The sequence below is a fragment of the Mastacembelus armatus genome, chromosome 3 (genome assembly GCF_900324485.2).
Source record: "Mastacembelus armatus chromosome 3, fMasArm1.2, whole genome shotgun sequence".
Taxonomy (NCBI): Eukaryota; Metazoa; Chordata; class Actinopteri; order Synbranchiformes; family Mastacembelidae; genus Mastacembelus; species Mastacembelus armatus.
In genome coordinates, this window is record NC_046635.1 from 22,344,312 (window position 1) to 22,361,863 (window position 17,552).

The following is a 17,552-nucleotide window of genomic DNA, read 5'->3' on the forward strand; positions in this document are numbered from 1 at the left end:
AATATCAAGTGGGTTAAATACTCATTCAAGGCACTGTATTTTGTGTGTGTGTGTGTAGGTGAACTTGCCCACCCTGCTGCAACCTGAACTGTTCCCAGTCACACTGGGTGACCTCCTACAGGGTTTAAATGACCCTCATAGTTTCCCAATGACTCTGAAACATGAAAACTCACATCTCTATATATAATGACATACATATATATTAGCAGTATAATAAAAATTACACAAATTAAACATATATTATGCATATTTAAAACATATACTGCATATGGCAAAATGTGTTGTTACTAAGTACCTGATTCCTAGAAAAAGAAAGGGATCAATTTCAGAGAAAGGTTTCATGGGGGAGTGTTAATATCACACAGTTTAAATGCCATTTCTATCATCCCTCACAGTCTGCCAAGAAAACATTTCAGGAGGAATGCCTTGAGCCCCTCCTGAGAAAAATGTGGGAGCACAATGAGAGTTTCCCATTGGTTCCTTATTTGAGCTGTTTTGGAGTTTCTCCCACCATGCCATTATGTCCCTGTTCTCCTTGGCTAACTTTGTGCAAAAGGCTCCCTTTTTTCAGCTCCAATTCAAATGTAGGGTTTAGATGTTAACAATTAAATAATTCCTTTCTGCCTCCCATTCTTCGTGCTAGGCAACACAGCAGCTTCCCTGTCAGCATGTTTTATGCCCCATTCTAAGCAGCACTCATAACTAACAAAAGGGCAAAATTTGTTTCAAAAATGGCTTGTGACATCGAAGCAAGTTAGCACAGATGCATCTAATTTACGAGGCTTCACAGGAAAATCTAATTTGAGAAGGATTTGTTAGTCGCAATGAAAACACCCAAGGCAGAGTCAACATGAGGCCAGCCAAAGGGAAAGCTTAAAATAAAAATGTAAAAGTTTGGCCATACAGACGGGGCAACCATTCCTTGACTTTACTAATATAGCGGTGATTCAGTAAAAAGGCAGTGGTATTAACATCACAACTGCCTTTGAATGCAGTATATACATAATATATACATTTTATTACACTTGAATAAAATAATGGCACGTCATCCTCTTTTTTAAAAAATACTAAATCGATTTTTCTCTTTTCAAAATTCTGTAATTCTATAATCATTACTTGATGAGTGCATGCCTGTAAATATCTGCCAAATTACACCAAATGTGTGTAATGGATGTGCTCTCCCTATTAATACATATTTAAATTTACTTTACTTTATTTTTATACTTACATCTAAAACACACTGTATGAGAGAATTGAGAGCCAAAGGGTAATTTTTTTTTTTTTTACAAATGTTTATATAATTATCCAACATATGCACATGTATTTGTTTGATACCTAAATTTGTGTATGTGATAACATATTCAACATACTATTGCATAACTAACCAGCTTAGCTTTGAAAGGCCCTGGAAGCTATCACAGGCTTTCAGCCGTGTCTTCAGAACGGCTATAGCAATTCTATAAACCGGACTTTGAATGCCACTAACCTGTTGCCTCTTTTCTATCTCCAGCTTCATCTGCATGCTTAGACACCTTAGGGTGTCTTGGAAGGTCTGTCTCAAGGTTTTCTCCATCAAGACCTTATGGAAGGCTCCAACCACACATCCACACAGAAACACCAATCCGTTGGACAGCAGCTACAGAAAGAGACACAGAAGTAGATGTTAGAGCTGAAATTGGTCAAAATTAATATTAGTCATTTACTTTTTCAAGGGCTTTACTTCTACATGTTGGTAATTTCCTGGACCTGACTCTGGCAGAAACACCCTTTATTTGTTTAATCTTATTTTAGCTTTAAGGCACAATATTTGATGATCAGTATTTTTTTTTTAGATTTATACATGTTATGTCTTTTTATTCTATTGCAGTGTATCAAAACAATACAAATCAGAATAATATATGGGTTTCCACATATAAGTATTGAAACCATATGTTTTATTCTTCTAACTACTGTCGGAATTTTGACATTCCGATATTTTTTTTGTTCAATTTAACATTTGGTTATATTTATTAGTCAGTGTAGCCATAAATAAGCTCTGGCTACACTGACTTTAAATTTTTAACACACTCTTCCAGTACAATCAACGGCTGTAAACTAATATGTTAACATTACACAAACATTTCTAAAACATAATGGCATCGATTTAATCCAAATGGGTTCACCTGGTTAGCAAGATAAGGAGTGCTCTCATTGCAGTAAATGGTGAGGTGCACTGACAGGGCCGTAATGTGGGAAAGGGAGGAGATCACACTCAGCACCACAGCGTACCACAGCTTGAATGGCAGCATGGTATACACGGTGAAGATGATGAAGAGGAAGAAAGGCACCTGGCAATATAAAAGTTCTTTTATGTCAAAAAGCAATTTGTTTTGCCAGAGCTAAGCCAAATTCTACTAAATGTTGCATTAATTTACTTATTTTGAATTACCTGCTAAGTTCCCAACAAAATCCAAATTTCCAAATCCAAACTGACATGTTTGCATGGCTTGCTTAAAAGAAGTAAGAACTTAATCTGAACCTTACAGAGTGCTGGGTTTACCTGGTCCCAAGGCAGAATGACAGGGCTGCAGAAGATGAAGGTGAAGCCCATGGTGAGGTGTGTGGCCCAGACAACGAGGCCCAGCAGACGTCTCCACCGCTGTGAGAGCATCTCCGTACACACCAGCCCAAATACGGCCAAAAACACACACAGGCTGCCGCTTACCACGCTTACAAAGGCACAGTGTTCCGCTGCGCTCTGCTCCAGCAGCCAGTGAGAAGAAGAAAAATAAACACATATTTAGTTAGTCAGATGAACTTGTTCGGTGTGTTCTGTATGTAAGTACTGCTATAACAGCAAGCAACTGCTGTACTCCACCATTAAAAATCAGGGATACAATCATTGCAAGATACTCCTGAGAGGCACTGATATTCAGCCGGAGCACTGAGGCTTATCTAGGATTACTTTTTTTCTTCTGTCTCTGTCATGTCCTCCAGGCCACCATCTTCCTGATTGAGTTACTATACAGAAAAAAAAAAAAAAGAGTGTGCACTTGTGTGCAAGGAAGCTTGATTCTGAGTACGTGTCTATATTTGCGTAAATATCGTGTTGGTGTGAGTGATGTACATGTGAATGCATGCAAGATAACAACTGCTATGTTTGTTCAAATGTGCACGAGTGTGATTGTCTTGGTGTAAGTGGGAGAGAGAGTGGGTGTTGGAGGGAGAACACGAGAGAAAACAAGGGGTTAAAAGAGCGCTCAAGAGTGAGATAGACACACAAAGTCAGTGTTAATAGATCTCTGCTGTCTCTGCATTGTATGTTGAGCTTTGCGGTTACCATGGCACCACCAGAAAAGGCCAGATCTCAACTAAAGCACTTTCTACTCCCTATGAAGCTGTGAGTCTTGACAAAACCTTTTTGTAGGCAGGAAATAAATAATTATTCTATATGAATAAAAGCCCAAACCTCGAGAACAGATACATCTAGAATGTATACATTAAACCAGGTATACCTAGTATGACATTATTTTCATAATACAGGATTGGAATCTGTATAACCTTTGAATATTTGCCTGCTCATTCTTGCTACTAGAAAATGTATTTATTTCTATAAACCCTTTCTATTTCCATAAAAATCTCAGATCTTATTGTGTATAACCAAGTATGGAGGGCTCTGACATGTTGAAAATACTCTGCACAACCCTCCTCACATAGCTCACATTTAAACCCATTCTATTTACATAAAATTTTCAAGAACCCAGGCCACAAAGTTGCTTAATATGATCTCTCCAACCAAACAGGGCCGGAAATCGGTGGTATGAGTGGTACTTGGAACGTCAGCTCAGCCAGTTTTCCTCTCAGCATCGCTCTTCATCTGATGTCCATGGCTGGAGAGGAGTTATGTAAGTTGATAGTGACTTTCTGACACCAATAGCCTCTCCCTAACAGGCTTCCTGTCCCTCTTTTGCATCAGCGTTATTCAAGAACCATCCCGACACTTTCTCTAAACTCCACTGTACCCCTGGCAACAGTGTATGTAAGAGAAAGAGCTGAGGAAAGAAGAGGAAATGAGGAATAGAAGGAGTAAGGGATGGTCTATTTGGGGATGGACGAGTGACAGTGAGCAAATTCAATGTACATGTTTACAGTCACATTTCACAATCTACGAGGAACTAAAATGAAAAATAAATCTGCAGTACATAAAATTGTGTGTGCGGGAGTCAAAATCAGTGCATACATGTTGAAGGACAGAGTGAAACAAAGATGTCAAAGTACAAAGACAAGAGAAAGGGAGTGCCAGAGTCAGCACAATAGAAGGAAGGTTGCAACAGTTTTTCCAACAGGGAAAAATAATATAATCTCCAGTGACAGAAGCTGTCAGTTCACCATATAACCAGCGGGACTGACTGACTGATCTTTAATCTACCATCATGCCAAAATCAACAGCATGCCACTGCTCAGCAGAAGTCGGTGAGTACCTGCCTTTTCCTCTCACTGTCAGAACCACAATAAATCTACACACTTAGCACTTATACTCAGCTGCATTGTTTTAACCACCATTTTATGTTTTAGCACCGTCTCGATTCATTCTTTACTATTCCATCGTCAACCAAAGCTTATAAAGAGGAGCTTGGTTTAAAGTGCAGCAGGGTGGTGTATTTAGCAGGAGCACTGTGCCTTAGTGAACAAGCCTATGCTCAACCCCCAAGTCAACAGGCACATCAAATCTGTTGACATATATTTGATAACAACCAAATTCTCAACCAGCTCCAGGAATATTGTTCTTTTACTGACTTCTGACCTCTCCCTGGAGAAAGGGAAAACAATTTCCTGACAGAGACGCATTATTACCGTTATTAAACATGTACTCATGTTGTTTAATAGAAGGCTTCCTCTGCACAATGCAACCTCACACTTTATCTAATCTAGAAAAAGCAACTGAAATATGTATGCTCTATTTCTGTGTCCATTTCAACAATCTCCTCCTTCACATTCAGTTATACAATCACTTACTCATTCACGCTTCTCAGCAGCTGCTCTGCGGGTGAAGGGCAGAGGGCAGGTAAGTGCTTTATTCAAGTAGCTGTACAGGGAGGGCAGAGACTTTAATCTTTAACATTTTCACAACCAGCCCAAGGATTCAAACTGACCATCCAATCACATCTCGCTTTAATAAACTTTAGGCTAATGGTTGTACTAATGTGCCAAACTAGTCTCTTTAGGATGCAAACCTCTGTGCTTTTTGACACATCCTGACTGTGTATTTAAGTACACTATGACAGCACGTCATATAAAAGTCTGAGTGGTTTAAGCGTGATGATTTGCATAATGCAATCTGTACTACTTCTTTTCTTCTTTTGATATGTCACAGCAGGAAAGCATTGTGTAATTATTAAGCTTAATTATGATTGTATTAGTTGAGCCAGGTCCATGAACCTGCTATTGTGTACAATTTCTCAGCGGGACACTTAATTTTAAAGAAATACTTTTAAAATCATTTGCTAAACCTATGAAATTTCCTGCTATAAGACAAAATTTCTGATGTGAAATATAAAGCAGGTAAATTTAATCAGCTATTTTAACATGGACAAAGCCGCTTAACAGAATAAGTACCAGGTCTGGTGTGTATGTGTAACATACAAGCTGTTACAAGCCTTAAGAGCCACACGACTCTATCCATTTAAACGAAGTTACTGTGCAGCACTTGACACACAGTGCAATTTCAGCAAATATCATATACAACAGTCAGAAGCTTAATATTGTTACTGGTTTACAGTTTACATGCAATTGTTATGTACAGTAGCATTTTAATCGCAGTGTTAACATCAGAGTCACCTGCCTTATTCTAAGATGAAAACAGCTGTGAAGTCACTTTGTCAGTTCACAGAAATTAGGTAGACTGCTTCAGAAAAATGTGCATTCACAGGCATTATTGCCTGTGGCTGTTAATTTTAAGTGTCCATGTGCTGAAAACAGTCAAAAACTCACTCTGCACCTTGCCTTGCACCAACTACCATCTTGCTACGCTATTCCTCCAACCCATACACTTGACCTTTGAATACAGGAAAGACACACACATACAATGTAAATGGGCAAAATGCATTTCTAGGTCAGGAAAATATCTCATGGTATTGTGTGTGACAGTAACTAAGTTACTGTAAGTAAGTGTGAAATGCCCTGATTTTCAAATTTGCATACTTTAAAATAAATGTACCATTTGTGCTGATTAATGTTTCTGTGAATAACACTAAATCAAGTTCCCAAGAACCACCGATCAGTGCTAACGCCTGCTTTGCCTCAGTCGCTGCTGTGCAACACCGTCTAACGCACAGGTTTTGAGTTACAGTTAAGTGTTTTTTCTGTACAATGGTGGAAACACAGAGAATTTGATTTCATTCAATTTTAATAACAAATGACCAATGTGAACTCTGCAAACCATAGACAATTACTCACAAATGTGGGTGTCAAGACTCACCAGCTGAAGGGCGAAAAAAAGGATAAGGAGGATTCCACAGGAGAGCATGGAGAGGCCCAGCAGGAGCACCAGCGGCTGGTACTGGCTGATGCAGGAGAATTTGCGGTACAGTGCTTCATTTTTCAGCTCCTGGTCATTCAACAGGTATTTCCCCTTGGCTGGCATGGTTAATGCTTCTTACAGAGGCATAGCAGGTGTTAACAAGGAGCTCAAGAGAGCAGGAGTATGTATTTCCACTACTTATTTGTGTGTGGGAGTCAGAAATTTGTGAAAAGGATATCCCCACAGTTCAAGATCTGTTAGGTACCTCTTATTAGTTCATGACGCTCAAGTGTTTTTCCTTCGGCGTGGCAAGTTAAATGTAGTTGCTTCTCTCATAACTTTGTTGTTGCTCTCTCTTTTAGTCGTCCTCCCTGTCTCCCTCCCTTCTGCTAGTCCTTTTGTCTCTTCTATCCTCTGTCTGGTGTTGGCAGCCAGACCCGCTTCATCCTTTGCCAGCTACTGTATTGCTCCCTTTAGTGGGTTTGAGTAATAAGCTTGGATCTGGGAGACACAGGGGAGGAGGGGAGGGGAGTAAAAGAAAGGGGAGGAGGAGGATGCAAAGGAAGAGCAGGAGCACAACAAGAACTGGGGGCAGCAACAAAGGTCATCGGTAAGCCCACCAGGATTTGTGATGTAACGGAAAGGTGAGATCCAGAGCTTCAATCCCTAGAGGCACCTGGAAGGACGGGAAAGGACAAGAAAAGGAACAAGAGAGAGGGAGAAAAAAGACACAGATTTTAAAAACGTTTCCCAGCCCATATTCACCAAACAAGCGTATCTTGGAAAATATATTTCCTACATGCCACCATGATATATGGCAAAAAGTATGGCTTAACTGATTTAAAAGGGAGTTTTAAGGCTTTGATGTATGACATGTAATCAGTGCTGAGAATACTGAGAATCAAACATAAATATCCAGATTACCAGATGGCCACATGCTTATTCATACCTCAACTCTGATGTCTCAAGAGTCCTGTCTCTGTTTCCCCCTCAGTTAAACAAACAAAACAGATCCATGGCTGAGGTTACAAGAATATAACTGACACATGGCGTCCATAACTGTATCATCACTGCATGGAAAATGGCTTTTCATTATTATCTGATATGGATGTTATCAACAAACACTCCATGTACAGTTTGAGAGATCCCATGATTTTCACATTAATGAACACAGAGCAAATACTACAATACAACCCATTTACCTTCTCTATGTTTAAGTATGTTTAAGTTGCTCTATGCTATGTGAGCAATGCCGTTATATTTACACCAGTCTACAGGAGGATGTCAGCAAGACTCTGTCATAGCATAAATTGTGATTATAAACTGTGCTTATCTTTTAGAGTCCCTTGGTCAGGCCACGAGAAGACATGATTATCACATCATAAAATCCATAGACGCCACAGTCTGAAAACAGAGCCTGGGACCATGTTGATAAATAAAGATTGTAAATTAAGTTGATCAGAACGCGTTGAAGAGACGGTTTGCATGTAACCGCCTCGTTCTACTTAAGAGCTCGATATGTTCATTTGGGTGAGTGGAGGAGACACTGCCTTAAGGCTCAATAGAAACAATGTGAACTTCGCACCACTGTCAACAGAAACCTCATTTGTTTCAGTTGCTAATATGGCTGTCCTAGTGTTTAATGTGTGCAGGGACTGCTTCATGTTTGTCCCTCACATAGCAACTGTGACAGATGCTATGTGCCATAAAAAAAGTGAAGAAAAAAAACAAAAAACAGATAGCACATATATACACACACCTGTTGCATTGTCTGTAAGTGAAGAGGCAGTCATAGCCCTTCAGCCTGATGGTGGTAAAATGCATTGCCACAGTAAGCAGTATGATGACAGGCCCAGTAGCAGTTTACAACCATTTTTAACTTTCTCTCCTCTTTCTCTGCTGTTGCTGTTTGGCAGAACAGCATCCACCCAGCTCTGCCCAGCCTCAGACAACATACCACCCACAGTCCGGGGGCAGTAAAATCAAGGAGGAGGTAAAACAAAGCACATAGTGGTAATAGAGAACTGTGTGCTCCTCTTACATTAGTAAGAACCAATGGGTTTGTGAGAGTGAGTAGACGTTTACTGGCTATTTACACTGGGAGAGCCTTTTACTCCATAGATCTAAATTCCATGTCTAGATTTTAAAACTGGGAATGGCTGCCTGCAGTGATAATGCTCCTAAAACTGTAACTGTAACTGTCAACATAAATTGTAGACAAAGCAGGAATAAATGTCAGACTTGTATACATTTTATGGTCAAATGCATGGGAATGTTCAGTTAAGGTAAAACACTCATTTGATTGCCCAAGGGCCTCATTTATGACACTGTGCACAGAATCCTTTCCACAGGTGTATGTATCCACAACACAGAAAAGGTGTGCACCAAAAAATGATCAGACTTACAAAACCAGGTGCATGCTTCCACGCAAATCACAACCAACTTGACAATGTACACATGCTGGTGAGGCTCATATTCTACACAAATCGGTGTGCGATGAGGTGCTAGAAGAAGGCAGAGTGTGTGTGGCAACACTGCGGATTCTCTAACTCTGTGCACTTGTGACCCGGACAGCACAGTCAGGTGTTCAATGACGGATTACAATCATACTTAACCACCAAAGGCACCATTCAGCGTACTGTGGACATGATTATTGGTTTGATAAGAAGAAAAATATAAACCTGCATAACAGATCCAAAATGTTCACACGCATGTGTCACAGGTACAGGTATGTGCACTCTCACATCAAAACTGTTTTTAGAAATTCTGACTTGCGTGGTAAGTGGTGCAGGCATGTCTCAACCCCCATTATATCACATTATACACAACAGTTATAAATGAGGTCCCAGAACATTAAACAGGATAGTGAAAACCTAAATTGGTTCATGAAAAAAAACAAGGGAAACATGTAACGATTTCAATTTAGTGCCTAAAGGGAAGAGCATAACATGGGCACATTGAGCAGTTAAAAACTCAACAGAAACTGTCCATACTACACGCATCTATGAGCAAACAAGGAAGCTGCTTGTACCTAAAGTTGACCATCGGCTATTTCTTTCAGTACAATGGTTCACAGGCAGGTGTTCTTCATGTAAACCCAGTTCCAATGTTCCATATTTGCATGACATTTATTTCTTAAAAATCTCATGTACTGATAAAGTAGTAAGTGATCCAAGATTGAACTTGACTGGGAAACAAGACGAAGTGAATAATGGGCCAAAGCCAATGTGCCTCTTATTTATGCTACGCCATCATCATTTTTCAGAGTGCACTGCAACAATCAGGTTGACATGTCACGTGACATTTTTTTATACAGATATCAATACCCTGATTATTGAGTAAAGATTAAGCCAATATTTTATGTATACTGTCTCTATTCACATTTCTTACAGTGATCTAACAAAGACAACATAAAACATGTCATGCTGTAAATCCATCATTATACAAATACCATAATAATACAAATAAAGTAACTTCTAGTCAGAGAAAAACATAAGAAAAACACTCTGTACATCCAGTATTTTATTAGAGTGTACTGTATTGAGAATCAGTATAATCTGTAATATTATAACTGCCACTATCTGTCTCAGTATGTCATGGTATACAGCAGTAACCCTAATGGGTTCACAAGCATGCAAAAGCAGCCCAAAAAGCGTCAGAATAACGTTTTATTTCAAGTTAGAATAGAAAGTCCTTATTTGAGAGACTTGTATCTACACAGTCCCTTACTATTTTCTGAATTAATGTTGCCTGGGAATGGTCAATGCATCTTTTACAATAAGTAATCACTCATATGCTAAGTAATCATTGGTAATAAAACAATCCTATCTAAAGATCGGGCCAGATCTTCACCAAACCAACGCCCCATTCAAAGCCTTTTCACAGAGAGCAAACAGGCCGGCCTTTTTCGGAAGCAAATCACTCTGCTTTTATGGCGGTCTTTGTGTTGGCATTCAAAAAGCTTTGACAAAAAAGGACAAAGAGTGACGTCTATTAATGAAAAGAACCACATTTCCCAGCTCATGCTGCACAGATCCAGGGTAAAAGGTATCAGGGGCAAAGCCAGGTCAGCTACACAATAGGAAACAGGTCAGATGTAGAGCTTTACTGAAGCCTAAACTACTGAAAAACACTGAAATGGTTTCCAAATAATCCCTTCATACAGTCAACTTGAGAAATACTAGAGAATTACAAGAAAGTTCAATTCACTTTCAGTTCTATATTTATACTCACTCGCTCTCTCTCTCACTCCCCAACATCTGCATTATCTTGTTCTCTGTCTGGTCTATTTGCTTTTTGTTGAAATACATGATGATTCAAATGTGAATAATGATATTAAAATATTTAAGTGTCCCAACTGACTCATTCTGCAAAATATAATATATAGTATAAAGGAATATCAAATTAAATATTATGACTTAACATAGCTTGCCAATACATGGAGCCTTTCCATAAACAGATGAAAAATGTATGTACAGCAATGCACCAGACAGATTAGATTAAGCCTCCTGTCCTTTCCCATCTCCCTTTCTCTCCTACAAGCACTCTACTGGTATTGAATTAGCCGCAATCACAAGAAGGAGTTGCTGAAACCTAACAATATTAACAGGATGCTATCTCAGAGCTGTTTAAGCATCAAATGCCACTGCTTATAATAAATACAGGAAGTGCAAGCAAGAACACCACATGGTCGGAAACAGGCCGTTACTGTTCAAGTGTTTCACATTTACTTCCATAAACTGAAGCCAAGTCACACTACCACAAGTGAAGCCATCAATTTCGTTTCGTGGCACAAACAACAGTACATGAAGTGGTTTATTGATTTAAAGATGCATATAATATAGGTAACATGAGGTAAATCCAAATCTGAAACAAAACTGATTGAATTAGTCTACAACATTTCCTTCTCATTCGCTGTTTGGATTTGGAAACACCCACACACTCACAGGAAAAACATTTTATTGTGTTGTACATTTAATTTTAAATAGATATAATTGCCAGTGTGTACTCATTAACCCATAATGACATATGCTAATGTATTTAACATTAAAATGTTTAAACCTTTCATTTACAATAGTATTCAGATCCTTTGCTGTGTGTTTAACCCAACACACAGACCTTTAGAAGTCCTTTGCAGAGAAATGAGAACCTGGTGGAAGGACGACCCTCTGAGTAGCACCCAGGTCTTTATGGACTAGAAGTCACTTTGAGTAAAGGAATATGACAGTCCATATGGAGTTGGCCGAACAAATTTTAAAGGACTTAGAGTATGAGGAAAATGGGTTTCTGGCATGGTGAGACAATGAGCAGGCACAACTTCAAGCACTGTGTCTGGTAAACACCAGACGCTGCTCATCACCTGGAAAATACCATCCCCATGATGAAGCATGGTGGTGACAGCATCATGCTGTGGGGGTGTTTCTGCACAGCAACTAGAGATTGGTCAGAAATGAGGGAGGGATAAAAGCAGCCAAATAGAAAGAGGCTCATTAAGAAAACCTGCTCCACAATGCATAAGACCTGAGATCAGAGTGACAGTTCACCTTTCAGGACGACAATGACCCAAAGCAAACAACCAAGACAACACTTGAGAAGATTCAGGACAAGTGTCTGACTGTCCTTGAAGGGCCCAGCCAAAGAACAGACTTAAACTCCACTGAACATCTGTGGAAAGACCTGAAGATTGCAGCTCACAGACACTTCCCATCCAGTCTGTAAGAGATTGTCTGGAACATTGGGATTAACTACCCACAACCAGTATACACAGTTTGTGGAGAACATCAAGGGTCTGAATCCTTTTGTAAATGACAGATTTCAGTTTTTGAGTTTGAATACATTTGTAAAAAATATTCTGCAAACATGTTTCTGACTAAAAAGTGTACATTTTTTCAATTTCAAAATTTCAATAGACAGTTTAACCAAAAACTGAAGGGATCTGAATGGTTCCTGAAGTAGTAAAAGGTATTTCCTGCAGCAATATTATGTTGAAATCAGCAGACATCCTCATATAAGTTATAATCCTTATCATTTTCATTATAAAGATAAAGGCTCATTTTTATACCAGCATTTTTCTAAAACAGCCATTCATGTATTTACATTCTGTACTTTTATATAATAGCTTACATTATTAGTGGCAGAGTCTGCCATTTCTAATACCTACCACAAATACACAATTTTTTTCTTCGTTTTTTATGTTTCTGACAAAATAGCTGTTCAAGGAGGACTGGCTGCTGTTGCCACGGCAACCACAGGTATCACAAAATCAACTAGGACTGAAATCTTCAGGGTTAAAATGCTCAAGAGCAGACAGCAGATCTTCCTGTTGATCTCTGAACCTTTGACTTGCTGTTGTGTGTGAACATGTATGTATTCTTTGCTTTTACTGACAAGACAAACCTGGAAGTTTAACATTTTCACAGTATGAATTCTCATCTATGGCTGTTGTGGACATTAATTGTTTTTAAATATTTTTTTATTCAGCTCAATTCTTTTGTATTTGTTTGCTTGTACATAATCCTTTAACAACTTAAAAAACATATGTACAAACATGAACACTGAAAAAGGACCTTCATGGAATGTTTTGCTTCTTTTTTCTTGATTTTGTTTCTCCAAAAGATCTATCATTTGGAAACAAACTTGAGAAGAAAAACAGGGTGGAAGGTTACACTACAGTCAGAGAGACCATTGTTTCCATCTGGTGTAGCCAGCCACATCCCTATTGCAGGTTACATAACTAGACCCGCTCCATCTTGCAAATGTGGAGTGGCAGGGCCCCGTCCAACCCCAGCACCAATAAGAAAACCATAATTGTCCCATAGTGCGCCAGCTAGCCTACTACCAGCACTGCCATTCAAAGTGAAACCTCAACATCTGCAAACAGCTAGTGAGAGCACTGTTTACACAGCCAAACAAAATCCAACATGGATGTCATGCCGAGCTGCTGCAACAGAAATGGTTGGCCCCTTCAGCACAGCCTGATGATGGTAATTTTCCAGGCTACCAATAAAGCCCTTGCTGCTGACAGGGCCATCTGGTGCATGTTTTTTGTAATCCACTATCATAACTTCATTGCTTTAACACTGTTCAGGATTCATACTGTACATGCACCCACAAATGCACTGGTTAACTTTCAGCATCAAACTGAGGCTAGTATGTGAGGCATACAGTACATAAGGTTTACACTGCCGTGTATAGTACATAGGTATACAGATGGACAATGCTCTTACAGTATGACAGAAGCCTTTTGGTGCTACAGAAGTAGGGATTTAGTATTCCCTATATGCAGTTGCCAGGCTTTAGAGGAAAACATATTCCATGATGATCATCCTCATTAAAGCCATTCTGTGTTATCTTTGGGAAGCACAGACAATAGAGGTCATGCCAGGAATGGGCAACACTGTAGGGGCTTTAGATGCAGGAAAATCCCTGTAGTGCTCTAATGGTTTGACCCACAAAGCAAGTCTTTTCTTGTGTATGTATTACTACCACACCCTTATCTGTCAACTGTGATGACTGACCTACATACTGGGGCATGGTCCCACCTGCCTCCTCTTTTCTCATGAGATATAACAAATTGAAATAAAGGAAAATAGTACACATTAGTATTATAATTATTACTACTACTACCACTACATTGTGAAGTTATTAAGGCTCATAATCTTTAACCGGAACAGTTTACATATGTGCAGTTCATTTGCTCAAAGACAAATTTAAGACACTTGACTAAGCAGTTGAATGTTGTCTTTTTTAATTTGAAAAATACTTTGCATGTATATACACTGTCTGTATATCTATTTTAGATTCCCAATATTAGCTCATGTGTTTGTACAACAGGGCAAGGTCTTTGTACCACATTAAAAGCAAATTAGGGTTAATGGGGCCTTGACAGCAGTGATTTACACACCACATTGACAATGGAATTACATAATACCTCCTATTACACAATCTCACAAGGAAACTGGGAGGTTACCAATTTGCTTTTGGATATTGTGGGCGTGTGTGTACAGGCATATGTGTATACACACTGTATATTTTGTGTTTTATTTTCATTAGACATACTTCACAACGCATTTTTAATGAAGCCATCTATTCAACAATTTAAGTATTATGAGAAATATTCCTCAATATTCCTGTAGTGCTCTTCTTTATTGCACATCATTTTATCCACTAGTCACTTTAAATGTGCATTGCAGTACACTCATGGGATTTATCATTTTAATTTACATATGTAGAACAAAGGTATTCAACTAAAATTCCAGGTGGTCTAGCCACTCCATCAACGTTTCTCAAAAACGTCAAGAATAAGGTTTTTCCCGAGTTATGCAGACAAGGTATATACAAAGGTACATGAAGTCTTGATTAATAAAAAAAAACTCTCTCCCACTCTCAAAAAAACCTACACAAATTTACCATTTAAAACAAGTATAGCAGAATATATTTTAAAAAAATGCTAAGTTGGGTGTGATCGATGTGATCAACCCAACGCCTAAACTTTTTCACACATCAGAGCTGGAGTACTTGAGTTGGCAACTTGTACTTGAGTCACACTCAAGTTCCACAATAGCTAACTGACTCCAGTAATTTTTTTATGTTATGTTAGTCTGTGGAATCTCACATCATTTTCCTGTAGTTGACAGATGGTTGCTGTGCTATTTGTATTACAAACATAACTTTCCTCCTATAGAAAATGTCTTATCAATCTTTGAAAGACTCTTAATGCCCATGAGTCATTAAGTCCATGTTGAGTGGTAAGTTGTTCTCCTCCTGGACAAGAAGAAAAAGGTAGTAGCCTGCTGCTCGAGATGTACTGTGTGTTACATAGCATGCTACAGGTAAGACCATCAATTCCCACACAGCTTTAACTGGAACACAAAACAGCAAATCTCATACTGGTCAACTCAATGTTCAAATGCAGCAGTGCATTAGTGTAACATTAAACTAAAACTTTGGGACTGGGGGATTTAAATTCCCTGAGTGAATCCATGCGCACACTGTGACTTCACCCTCAGCAATATTTAATTCTTGTCTTAGTGTATTTCAAATGATGTGGCTGTGAAAATATGCCAACTCATTATTACATAGCATGGTCTCTTTTCTTGCTGCTGTTGTCAGGGTCTCCAACAGAAGCAGCAAATGGAGTGACAAAATATTACACAATCAATGCTGGCTTGGGCTTAAGACAGGATTTTAATGTCTGCCTCTTGCAAGGTCACCTTTTAACAAAAACTAATTGTTTTAGCTTCTGATTTGGTTTTTAATTGAAAATATAGTTTCAAATTACCACAATACATAGGATACACTTATCAGACTTTGCATTTAAATAGTCTTCTTTCTGGAATGTAATTAAGAGAAAGGAATCTGGAAGCAGCTGACTCCTTTGCACTACTGGTGATACAAGAAAATGGAAAAAATATAGGAATCATAACTGTGAACTCTATAAATGCAGATGATGTGTTAGTTATTCTGTCAGAATCTTTGAATTTAGTCCCAAGGTAAGATTTCTGGATCCATCCATCCATTATCTATAGCCACTTATTCCTAACCAGGGGATCTGCTGGAGCCTATCCCAGCTCTCTTTAGGTGAAAGGCAGGGGTACACACTGGACAGGTCACCAGTCCATCACAGATCCTCGAGGCAACCCAGGGCCGGCGCAGCCACCCGCCCGGCTTGGTGCCATCTGGGTATCTGCAAGGTGCACCCCATCGTGGTCAGAGGATCACAGATCTCAGGTTTGAATTGTAAACAAATGTACATAAAATATAAATAAAATTCATGCTCTTACCCTGAACTCACATCTTACCTCATTTGTTGTCTGAGGGAAGATTGGACACTTCTTTTCTTGCAACTCAAAAAACAACTACAAGATACTGAGAAATCAAACTATGTGACAATATGGGTGTCATAAATGGTATTTGCTAATGATTAATCCCAGAAGGAGGCCTTTGGCAGAAAGCCTAAAACAGCTTGCACAGTACAGAGAAGTGCAGCAGATGCATCTACTAATTTTCTAAGTCTGTTGATTGTGACCCATTTAAGAGGGATATCGCCTTAGCATTAGATACAACAGAATGGCAAAGTTGTAATTTTTTTATGTCTTCAAATAAGACACTTCCTACCGATTCCTCCATCAAACAATGTTAATCAACAAAACAAGATAATCAGGGGCGAAAACAACTCAAACATGACACAAAGAGATACTCTCCATATTAGGGAAAAGTTGAAAAAAAAAACAAACAAAAAAAAAAACTTACATATGTGCAGGGATTTTCCAAGGAAAATAGTGGTTAGATATGGAAACCCAATATTTTATCCAGAATGAAAACAGAAAAATGGTAAACAACTGGAATTGTATTTGAGTGAATAACAAAATGTTTTCTGGATATTTACTGTCCTTTCCTGTCCGAGTTAAATTTTAGAGTGGAATTTTTTAATTACCTAAAGTATTTGGTTTACTTAAAGTAAACTTGGCATGTACTATTGTACTCTGCAGCAGCAAAAAAAAAAAAAAAATCCATACTGAACTACCTCGAGCCCATGACAGAATTAATCTATTCAATGGAAAGTTGCAGGTATATTGCTAAAATGACTGTGCCCATATGAAGCATTGATTTTTGTCATTACAATATGAACAGACAATAAACAAACTATTTTAAGGATTATGGATTTCATAGAGTCCCCATACTTGTGTTTGGTTATCTCAAACACGTAATACAAACAAATAACATTTCAGTATTAAAAGTGTGCAGCAATCATGGGTTAGAAAAATATTTCTGAAGCAAGAGTACACACACTCTTAGTTGGTGAAACATTTGGACACTTTCTGCCAGACAAAGTTTTAATTATGGTAGTACTGCTGCAAACACACTTTGCAAATTCCACCTTTACAGCTTTATCCTGCAAATGATTATTTAAAGCACATAAAAAGTAACAGTGTATTAAGTTAACAGAAATATGTCAAATTATGTTTACTGGTGTAGTGATTAAATTAATATCCAAACCATTAACAAACTCTGCTTTTTCCACATTTGGCGAAGACTCTGCCTATCACTATGC

At 38.6% G+C, this 17,552-nt stretch overlaps 1 protein-coding gene across 3 annotated transcripts in view; it reads right to left on the bottom strand.

Moving 5' to 3' along the window:
* The window catches only part of adcy7 (adenylate cyclase 7), a 49,242-nt gene that overhangs the window by 18,123 nt on the left and 13,567 nt on the right, over nt 1-17,552 (bottom strand). For all 3 annotated transcript variants that reach the window (XM_026293312.2, XM_026293311.2, XM_026293310.2), the window contains exons 2-5: nt 6,458-7,175; nt 2,540-2,737; nt 2,163-2,327; nt 1,487-1,636 (exon numbers count right to left, since the gene is read on the bottom strand). In XM_026293312.2, the coding sequence (XP_026149097.1) occupies nt 1,487-1,636; nt 2,163-2,327; nt 2,540-2,737; nt 6,458-6,622 (678 nt within the window). In that variant the 5' untranslated portion in view covers nt 6,623-7,175. The remainder of the gene's footprint in view (nt 1-1,486; nt 1,637-2,162; nt 2,328-2,539; nt 2,738-6,457; nt 7,176-17,552) is intronic.